Here is an 11,624-nt window from a genome sequence, read left to right on the forward strand (position 1 = left end):
GTGATGTTTTGTGTATACAAGTAGACAGTGTATTACAGATGTCAGAAACTACATTAGGTATTTATACAAGATGCCGGTGTCGGTGTAGTTTATACGTCGATTTTCTGTCCATACAAGTCCACTAACAGGTCTGGTCATTTACTGCAGTGATATCATTCTTTTATACACTAATCTGTGTGAGTCATTGGTTGCTGCAATACAACTTGTACAATACAACACTGGTGCTGCTGTCACAACCAGCTTTGTGGTGAAGGCCAATGCCGTAGTTTTAGCGAGTTTCCTCGAAATAGCTGAAGATATTACAGTAAGTGGCACGTTAAGAATTAGTCCCGGTACCGATTTCTTTTTCATTTTAATGTCCCTGAAGACCAAAAACACTATTTATTAAAGTTTGTTTGTGTGTGTCAGTCTTTGGTATTATGGTGTAGGATGGAATAATCTAGAATGAGTCGCGAACCAGCAAGATCGGGTTACATGAACAGAGTGTTATGGGTTTTTAACATTTTTTAACAGTGGCATCAAACTCTATTTTTAATTACATAGAACCTTTGAGAACACAAAATAATTGATTTGTTTAACTTATTATTCCTGAATAGATATTTAGAATTTTAGGAATGATTAATAAGAACACAATATATGAAATAATTAATTATAATTTATATTTAATTATTTGTCATGAATGGAATGTAGAAAATGGAATTAAATAAGAAATGATATGATAAGATACAATAATTATCTTTAGGTCTATTTGTATACATAGCTCTCAGCCCCTCCTCTGCCAAAGCCTGTAACAGACAAGCGAACAGGTTAAGTTACTCAATCCAATGTTGTAGATATTATAAATAACAGTTGTGTTGGTTTATTCAGCATTGCCTCAAGGATTGATTTAACACAATATAGGTTTACGTACCTTACGTCGTCGACACTAGTATAGTCTCGGGCGCTATACATACACGTAGGCTGCCCTGAGACTAGACTTGGCGACGTAAGGTACGTAAACCTTTTTTATATTGTAAGTTGTGTTGTGTATTTTGACTGAATTAATTATTGAAAAAATCGCAACTTAAATTATTTACATGACCCAAGTACAGTTTGCAGTTTGAACTGTGCAATTAGGAATGCACAAAATTGTGTTTTCTCAATCTGGTACAGTACAATTTATGCCATACAATTGTTGACAGTGCTATTTTGACTGGGAAATTGTTCCATAGTAGTTTATGTGGGATGAAAGCTAACTAAAAAAACTGATTTGTATTTATATTTGAAGCCGTACAAAGAGTAAACCATATTACTCCAGTTGAAAACGGAATTATAAAAATAATATGTTTTAAAATGCATAACCTGTCCAACACAAATGAAGAGCGGTAATAGTGCAATAATACAAGAATATGTATCGCACAATCAACATTAGTGTCCAATGAACAATTTTTTAATGACCCATGTTTATGATTTAATTATTATATAAGAGTTTAAATTTTGAAAACAAATCCAATTGCACAGTCCCAGCTGCACAGCCTCAATCACCCAGTACCAATATAGTTGTTCACCAATTTTATAGTTATGCAGTTCCGGTTGTGAAAGCTCAATTGCCCGGTTCCAATCGCCCAGTCCAAACTGCCCAGTCCCATCTGGCCAGTCCAATCACCCACTCCATTAGCCTTGTCCCAACTGCCCTGTTCCAATCGCCCATTCCAATCTGACCAGTCCAATCACCCACTCCCAATTCCTTTTCCCAAATGCCCAATCCCAACTGTCCAGTCCCATCTGGCCAGTCTAATCGCCCACTCAATTAGCCTTGTCCCAACTGCCCAGTCCATATTTCCCAATCCTATCTGACCAGTCCAAACACCCACTCCCAATTCCTTGTCCCAACTGCCCAATCCCAGCTGCCCAATCCCAACTGCCCAATCCCAACTGCCCAGTCCCATCTGGCCAGTCCAATCGCCCACTCAATTAGCCTTGTCCCAACTGCCCAGTCCATATTTCCCAATCCTATCTGACCAGTCCAAACACCCACTCCCAATTCCTTGTCCCAACTGCCCAATCCCAACTGCCCAGTCCCATCTGGCCAGTCCAATCGCCCACTCCCAATGCCTAGTCCCGACTACCAAGTACCAACTAGCCAGTCCGACCGACCACTCTTAAATGCCTAGTCATAACTGCCTATACTAGTCCAATCGCCCACTCCCAATTGCTCAGTCCCAACTGTCAAGTCCCAGTACCTCCAGGGCCGTAGAGGGCCGCGTAGCAGGGCTGGTGACAGTAAGGTTTGCCCTCATGTTCAGCGTGTCCGCCGGGTGTCAGGGTCTTGTTACACTTCTCACACCTCAGACACGCGCCGTGCCAGTCCTTGCCTAGCGACGTCTTGCGCTCGGCTGCAACATCAACAGTATAAGATTATATTTTTATAAAAACGAAATATCCTTAAAATATCCCACAACCCGCATTGCCAGCATTTACTACTTCCTTCACCACTTCCTACGTCTTGGACCTGTCTCCCTCCCATCCCATAGCATTTTAGTATTGCAGATACATTAATCTAACTGCCACAAAAGGTTCCCACAATCCGCACCGCAAGCCTTTACTACTTCCTTCAACACTTCCTACTTCGTGGACCTGTCTCCCTCCCATCCCATAGCATTTTAGTATTGCAGATACATTAATATAACTGCCACAAAAGGTCCCCACAATCCGCACTTCTAGCCTTTACTACTTCCTTCACCACTTCCTACTTCGTGGACCTGTCTCCCTCCCATCCCATAGCATTTTAGTATTGCAGATACATTAATATAACTGCCACAAAAGGTCCCCACAATCCGCACTTCTAGCCTTTACTACTTCCTTCACCACTTTCTACTTCGTGGACCTATTTCCCTCCCTTCCCATATCATTTTAGGATTGCAGATAAAATCAGTAAATACAGAGGTAGTTTCCAAATGCTCTATAATGCATTCTCTGTATTCTTTGATCAAAGGTTGTCACCTGAGTGTTTTTTCCTTTGTGCTGTATTTAGATCTTTGGTATATTAGTTTGCTAACAACCTAACAAGCATATGCTGTGATTCTTTGTTTACATCCATGTTTTTATCTCGAAACCATCATGGCAACTCATAAGGCTAATGCTAAAAACATTTTGTTGGTTTAAAATTCTACAGACATTGTCAAATTGAAATTTGTTGGTTGTATTGAAATTTTGGAAAATTGTAGGTGTAATAACATGAACACTGTTTCTCAAAATAACTCTGCAAACATTGGATTAAATAAATATGTTCAGCCGTTAATGAATTCCATCTAACTATAACCTTATTCCATTTGTATATTTAGTTTTTCTTCTGAATATAGTGAATAAAAAATAACGGGCTTTACGTTAATAAAATAATTAAACTATATAACGGGTTTTAATGTTAGTAAAATTAACTTTTAGTTATGATTTCACATTATACTACACCAAGAAGCTCTTGACTGGATTGTACTTTTGAAATCACAAGGAATACGCTTGGAAAGAGTTTTTATTCTGATGGTTTTATTTTTCTTTGTATCAGAGAAGTCGTGAATTTCGCTTGTAAAGACAAAGGTTGATGACGAAAACAAGACAACAATGAGGGTACTGTTGTACGGATAGCTAATATATAGCACAATGGGAGAATCTGTGTTGTGAGATTGTCTGTCTGGCTCTGTAGCTCTATTGACAACGAAGGTCTTGTTGAGACACAATCCTAGGAAGGTATGAATGATGAATTATTACTAGTAATGTTAGCCATACGTGATGTTTACTTGTGACTGATACGTGACGATAAGATATTCCCGGAACATCATGGCATTTGTTGTTATCCACAATTGTACAGGATGCTGATAAAACACCCACATCGTCACTCATACTCATAGTCACACTCATTATTGACACAAATTTGCTCTTATATTAATTAGTGAAAGCCCCTTTGAGTGCGATTAATGTTTTCCATTAGATAAAATTATTTAACATATAAAGTGCAACCGCTGATCAACATGGGAATTTGAAAATACTCTTAGTTTATTATTTTTCCTAGATCGTATCAAGGAAGCTGATCAATTTAATGATTCCTTTTTGAGATTGAAAACATTTTGTCGTTGGTGTCACACATGTTAGAAGGCGTTTTCAGTCAAATCCCCGAGGTAGGCCTATACAGTAGTAGTGTCGGAGTACGAGAAGTAATCATTAGATGGAAACTGGCTTGTTTACCCCACCATGGTCCCCGGGGACGAGCACGCGATGCAGTTGTGGGACTCCCGCAAGTGTGAGGTGGAGTCGGGGGTAGAAGTGGCAATCACTGCTAATGTGCGATTCTTAACATAGGGGTTGGGTTTTGGTTCTTTTAAACAGCTTCCTGATCTACACGATTTGTGGTTTTGAGTATAAAGAAAAGCTGAGATTTTGAAAAATGAGGCTGATTAAGCAAATGGAAATAAAATGTAAATCATTAAGTTAAACTCTGCTGCTAAGAGGAGTTTTACTGGCCTTCGCTCCCAGTATATAAAACATACATAAAGCTCATCTACAGGGAAATGAAATTTCACAATAAAGGAATAGGTTTACACTTACTTTTAAAAAGTCAATGAAATAGTTTTAAAACAAACCATGATTTATTTCAATGTTGTATAAATATGTTGATTATAAGATATATGATTTTAGTAATTGATATTTTTGAGTGTTTCGTGAATAAGAAGGGGTTGGGTTAGTTTTTGTAGATGAGAATTCGCCCATCACGAATAACAAATGTTTTCTGCAGCTTTCCATCTATTCTATTTTAAAGAGCGTTATATCATTGACTTTATATAGGCCTACCTACAGTAGTTATATGTAGTCAATGGTTACAGGCTGAATAATGTGAAGTAAATAACTGTGGAGTATGTGCAAACGAACCTTACCACGTAAGTGATTATGTGTGCGAGTAAGGGTTTGGTTGTACACATAACCTCAACCTTTAGCATTTAATTCAAGTTATCACATACTTTGATTTCAAAACCAAAACAACCATTAAATTAATTATCACGTATTGCGACTCTATTCAGAATACATACAATTGGGAAAAAATATTTTTTTTTACTTTTATCTTACTAAATGAAACCCATCACGGATTCCTAAATAAACATTGTACAAGTGTACGGAGATAATGGTGAATCGGTGAATGTCAGACCTTAGAAACAGCAATAACAGACAGATTTGAGACCTTTTTTGGTGAAGGTAATTGAAATGTCGAATACTGAATTTACATTAGTTTTCCCTATGCAATTTAACTCGATGTTTCCTTATTCTTACGTTATGTTTATTATTTTTTAGTGTGTTGGCAAACAAACAAGTATTGGTACCAGATCTAGTCTCAACAGTACACTTATAGCACGATTTACTTAGGGAAAAGTGTCGGAGTTATGTTTAAACATCGATCGCGCTACTGTAGGCCATGCAACACTTGGGATAAAGAGGGAAAGGGTCGCAGCAGAAATAATTAGGTGCGTGAAAAATGTCAAGTAGTGGTGGGAGGGGGGAGAGTGCGTTGTTGGTAGGGTGGAGGGGAGAGGGGGTGCATTAACACTCATTGCCTTCCTCTACGTAACGTACACAACACAACAATGTACAAGTGTGAGCAGCTCGGCTTCGTTCTTTATATCAAGTGTAGCAGGTGTGGATATGACGTCATTGTATCCTCATGTCCTCAAGATCTTGGAGAATCGTTAAAAAATAAACAATTTATATACCATCAAACCGTAAAAGCTGAGCATTAAGTTTTTCCTACAAGACAGGAAGAATGATTTAATTATGTATATTAAACGTGTGTTTCGTTTCCGTTGCAAACGTAATGACGTAAAACATAAATGCTGCAATCATAAAATTCTAGTGCAAATGAATTACGATACAACTTGTAAAGGATTTTTTATAGAGATGGTTTTATTTTTCTCTGTACAGTACTGTATGAGAGGAGTCGTGTATTTGGGTTTTCGGCAGACAAGGGCTGGTGATTTTGCTAGGTAAATAGTTGTTACAGTTTTGTGATTTAAAAATTACACCACACCATGAGGTAGACGATAAAAATGGAAAAAATATCTTCAGATAAACTAACCAATTGCCCTGCTAAAAGTCAACCAATGAACTTAACACAAATTAAAATTACAATGTTTATGGCCTAGTTACCAAAAACAAAACAGTGTAGCTATCACCCATGTTGGAACCCTATGATTATGATTTTGAAGTTAAGTGAACCAAACTAATTTCATTTACTTTTGATTAAGCAACAGACTTTCGGTCCCGTTCTGAAGAACGCTGCAATATTTCGTAAAAGTTGATCGAAGTAACTCCTTGCTGTTTGCTTGATTTTAAACACAACTGGTGATATCAGTGAGAGATGAAGAACAACAATATTGTAATTAAATTTCCTGATTTCAAAGGAACTAATTGCAAAATACTAAATTATATGTTGTATGAAATCGACAAATAATTTCTTTTTCATTTTAAGAACACAGAACCCAGCACTTGCAAACGGCAAATTTATTTTGACAAGGCAAACACCCCCTTGTAGAAAGTAACAAATCAAGCGACAAACAAGGTCTACCTCCCTCTCTTTTCGGCGCATTTAACTTTACACTTTCCTTTATATTTCCGTATGCATTCTTAGACATAACATGTAATGCATGTATTTTGTGATATTTATTCTCAGTTTCTTAACATACACCTTCCAGACAATGAAGCTAAAACAAATAAGTAATAGAAATAAGTAAACCATTTGCGAGCTTCCTTTTAATCAACTCTCCAGACATTATCAATAAGTTGTTAGAGAAAGTAAACGAGTTTTAACCGTACTGATATCCTTATCAATCCCGATAACCGAGTTACTTTAGCCAATACCTCCTGTAATACGGTTGTGCTTTGTTTGGAAAACAACTTTGTAGTAAATGTAATTTGGATACGTGACAACATGACTGTTGTACAATGTATTGCTAATGTAAGCATATGCATTCACGCTTTTATTATTTTCGTAATTCAATAAACTAGCTTTTGTTGGTTACCATTAACCAGGAAAATCGTACAACTATCACAATTGACCTTACCAAGCATGGGCAACATTCAAAAACAGATGTAATTTTGAATAATTTTGTTAAACACATTTTACTAAGAAGTCTACAAGGATGTGGGGTCTAATGGAAAGTTGAGATTGAATGTTTGTCCTATACAGTATTTACAAGTAGCCTATACGGCATAGTACTGTATAATCAGTTACATTACAACTAACAATTTGTAAGGTAATATTTTTTATCATTCGCACGTCTTGTCCAATGAACTGGTAAGATTCGCTTGTGCTGGAGAGATTCCACAGTCGTAGAAAATCCCAGAGTGTAATGAATCCATTCGTTGGGCTTTCCAAAATTAGGAGGGAAACTGTTGGAAAATACCGTGTTTCCAATCATAAATTGAGAGCGGAATACTAGGTTTAGATATATTTTTGAGAACAAGTACGACAATACAAAGTAAATTCTAATAATGTAGGTATTAATTACAGAGGGAAAATATAGTATCCAATTAAGACTAACAATCGCTTTATTATCTAAATGTGGTAGTTTTATAATAGACTGTGTAAGAGTGTCATTATTGCTGATAGCATGTAAGGATTTCTTATTATTACTAGTACTGTATTGTTGTTCTCGAGTACAAATTATCCATAACAGTACAGTATAATTTAATTAACAGTACATTTTAACAGTAAAATTTTAATTAACAGTATAACAATTATTTACTTGAGGTTAAACTGACTAAATACATTTTCAAGTCAACGGATATAAATAGCACAGGGATTTACAAAAGAAAGAAGGGAATTAAATCTGAATTAAAAAAATGGGTGAAGAATCAACGAAACTGAAAAAAGTGACCCATTATAGTTAATTGTGCATTTTGGTGATTCATGTTATTCAAGTTATCACTAACAAGGAAATAAGGATTCTCTTGTTGAATAGAGACATACCTAAAATGTAATGCAGTAATCGTACATAACAAAATGACTATTAAACGTATCAACAATGTTGCAAAAGAACGTTTAAAATTATTCTCATAACCCAAAATCAAACTACAGAGTTGGCACAGGAGTTGAAATAAGCTATGTTAACTTAGCAGATGAATGTTAGTTAACTCTGTGAGTGGATGTCCGGAAACCGCTCCTCACTGTTTAACAATGACGACATCAGTGTCAGAGTGAGGCAATCTGTCCGTCACTACAACGATGACTTCACCCCAAGAGAAGTAGGCAACACCACACTGTAACGGTAGTTATGTCGTCTGCATGTCAGTTTGAAAACATTGAATTTAACACGCACATATGTAGTTAGATTGGCAACACATGTTTAATGCCTGAGTGCTCAAGTACTTGCCAGGTGATCAAAAGATCACCGGTTCGATTCTGAGAAAAGTCACTGGCTTTTGACGATTAGAAACTGGACCAAGCTGTCCTTGATCATTGGGGTTTCAATAAATACTCCTGGCTAATGAAACATCTCGTCTTAGTCAGTACCTAACAAAGCTACACGAGGCATTCTACACTTATCATTTGCTCATTTTACGTTTGGTTGAAATACGTAATTAGGTGGCGTGCCCATACCAACCCTATATAAGAGAATGATAAGATTTTGTCAAGATCTTAACCATTTCGGCCATTCTTTTAGTTTTAAATCTTAGTTTTTTGAATGGAAACTAACTTAGTGATAAATAGACAGTTCATAACATAACATATAATAATTAAAATCAGCTTTACCGTACTTGCTGATCTAAATATTAGCTTAAAGTTCTTTTTGGGTAATCTTGCAAATTATATGGTTTGAAAATAAAAATAGTCTTACGATTGTTGGGCAAGTAAACTAATTAAACAACAACTTTAAAAATCACGACAAGGTTAAGGTACCTTACCTTACATTATCAAAGATATCTAAGTTATTGTTAAATTGAGAACTTTCACAATTTCAAAATTTGTGTTTTCCTTACAGTTTTTATTGTACCCTTACTGATAATAGATGTAAACAAAAGTAAATTTAAAGAATGGTTCCCGTATCCCACATCACTTTTTACAAAAAATAGATCCTCTTGACTAAAATAGTCGATATAGACTGACTAAGCGTTATGGGCTTCGTTTTGCAATAAGCTTCTATTGTCGTGTTCTATGGCCTAAATGGATAGCTTTGCCCATGGCAGTGTACTTTTGACTAAAGGCCCAAAGAAGTCCGGCAAACCCAAAAACCCTTTGAACCCTGATTTGTCCTACTGTGTCAATGGTCCCTGATCCGATGACTAGAAGCTCTACAACTGATTGTTTGGGCGAGGTGTCTGATTGTCATCGCTCCTGTCAGTGTCAGCAGATACTTAGAAACCCTTCAACTAGATCATGCACCAATTGGGATTACTGTATAACAAATCTCACTACATCAGATGGATTAGATCAGGAAAAAACTTACCATGATAAAATTAATAAATTTAAAACTAAACATTTAACTTATACCCCGTAATGTTGATTTAAAGTAGTTAAAACTGGAGTTGGTTTGATATATTGTCCTAGCTCGGAAATTGACTTTTATAAATTAGGAAATCTTGTGAGCTATTTCCAAATCAACAATCGAAGAGAAAGAAACCAAAAACTTAAACTAACCAACACAAGTAGACTTCTCATCCCATTGTAACTTTTGATGTTGGTTTTTCGTGTTTAGTTCATAGTGATCATGACACTGATCGCTAGTGTCGACGAAATTTTGTTTCTCTTATTTTAGGGTTAATTTCATGATTCGGGCTTTAATGTTTGGTTACAAACTTGTTATAAAAAGAGTTGATCAACGGCTGAATTCAGTACAAAATCAATATTCAAGTTCACTGTTAATTGTTTAGAGAACCTCTCCCCAGTAAAACCGAGGATAAAAATCAGGAATTATTTGGTAAGTTGGAGCAAATTTAACACAGTGTGCGATGAGAGGTCTTCGGTTAAGAAAATAGAAGTTGGAAGTATGCGTTTTACCGAACAAACTCCCCAAGTTATGACAATTATATAACAATAATGACAATTATATCGTTTGGATTTTCATCATTTGTTATAATTGTTCCATACCTGTTGGTTAATTTTGCTGTATTAAAATAAGTGCATCATATCAATTATGACAACTTTCCTATGTGTGCTCATAGTCGATAAGGGTGGTTAAATGTTATTAATTTGAAAATGCCCCCGTCGTATCAAACCTGCAGACTTAAGCAATATTTCTCTTTTAATTTTGTAATGCGAATAGCAGACTTTTATTTTATACGGTTAGAAATCCAAGTACTGTACTCTATTAATATGGGCATTTTCAATCCATCAACTATTTTTAGAAGCATTTGGTTTTCAAAAAGGTGATAAATGGATATTCCTAGACAAGATAGAGTATTATGAAAATACCAAAAATGTATTACTTTATACTTAAAATTATTAATAATACTAATTTTTATTATTTAGCCTAACGTAACTTAGAGTTTTATGAAGCCTTTACAAACATGTTTTGTTTTGTTTTCAAAATTATAAATGCGTTTGAAAAGCAATAAATTCCTAGGTACAAATTAATTGATCCTACTGTACGTTCATTCTTTGAGAGTCGGCCTAAATATTTATGAAGAAGTAGTCCAAATGATAATCAACAAGCTAACAGCTGATCCAATAAGACGGTACTGTAGTAACACTGTACTTCAACTCCCTGTTACCTAATTACCTATGAACTAGGTTCTATTATGCGTAGATTGTGTTGCAGTACATACCGAAGTAGACGGGCTTGTTACACTTGGGGCAGTTGGGCATGTTTGTTGCTGATGTTACACCTGAAGTGTGATGACCACCAGAGCACAGTATAACAGACACTGAGTGTTGGTTGCCGCCGCTAACTACACACAGCGCTGCCGTAGCGGCAATCCGGTTATCAACGACCTTGACTGAGATAGTAGATTCACCGCCACAGACGTTCCTACATACCTTTCAGGAGAGTAAACGAGATGGGGACCTATGCTGAAACTATCAGCCAGGAGAACCTGGGTCCCCTTCTCGTGTATTCTGTTTTACTCCTCAGGTCGCCAATAGCATGACTATTGAATACTGAAGTAGACTTCCCATCTATATGGACCAGCCCTAGTTGTGTGAGCCAGTCACAGAATGCACTAGTGTCTAATATTCTATGTTATACCTTTTTTTTGTTGCTGGCCAGGTGGATGGGTCAAAACAGTTGCAATAACTCATCATAAGTCATTCCTTAAGTTTGACTTGGTAAAAAAGTGTTTGTATTTGACAGAATTTAGCAATTAAGATCAGCGCAATCCAAAGGTGGCTCACATTGCTCACATCAACTATGACGGTTTTGATAAAAAAATATCTTGCTACAAATTTAAGATGGGAATGGAAAGTCTAGTTGTATACAAAGCCAGTATAGGACTATCAAAGGTTGGATGGGGATGAGAAGGGCCTTCGGTAGAATGGTAGAATTTTGAGGTTCTGCACTGAAATTCACCTCTGCACCAGTTTCCAATCACCATAAAGTAAGAGGCTTTAGATACTTCAGTAATATAATATAGAATTATTTTAAAATTGAAAACCTGACACATTGACATGT

The 11,624-nt window shown here is 36.2% G+C and overlaps 1 protein-coding gene across 1 annotated transcript; it reads right to left on the bottom strand.

Annotated features, from left to right (window-relative positions):
• Window positions 1-661: 661 nt before the first annotated feature.
• LOC129005329 (cysteine-rich protein 1-like) lies at window positions 662-10,914 on the bottom strand. Its single transcript, XM_054434189.1, has 3 exons — window positions 10,783-10,914; window positions 2,223-2,375; window positions 662-785 (listed from the first exon to the last, which is right to left on the bottom strand). The coding sequence occupies exons 1-3, from the start codon at window positions 10,820-10,822 to the stop codon at window positions 745-747; spliced, it is 234 nt and encodes a 77-aa protein (XP_054290164.1). The 5' UTR covers window positions 10,823-10,914; the 3' UTR covers window positions 662-744.
• Window positions 10,915-11,624: the final 710 nt, after the last annotated feature.

Source organism: Macrosteles quadrilineatus, unplaced genomic scaffold (genome assembly GCF_028750875.1).
Source record: "Macrosteles quadrilineatus isolate MER2022 unplaced genomic scaffold, UCM_ALF_1.0 Scaffold_19__1_contigs__length_3004403, whole genome shotgun sequence".
Lineage (NCBI taxonomy): Eukaryota > Metazoa > Arthropoda > Insecta > Hemiptera > Cicadellidae > Macrosteles > Macrosteles quadrilineatus.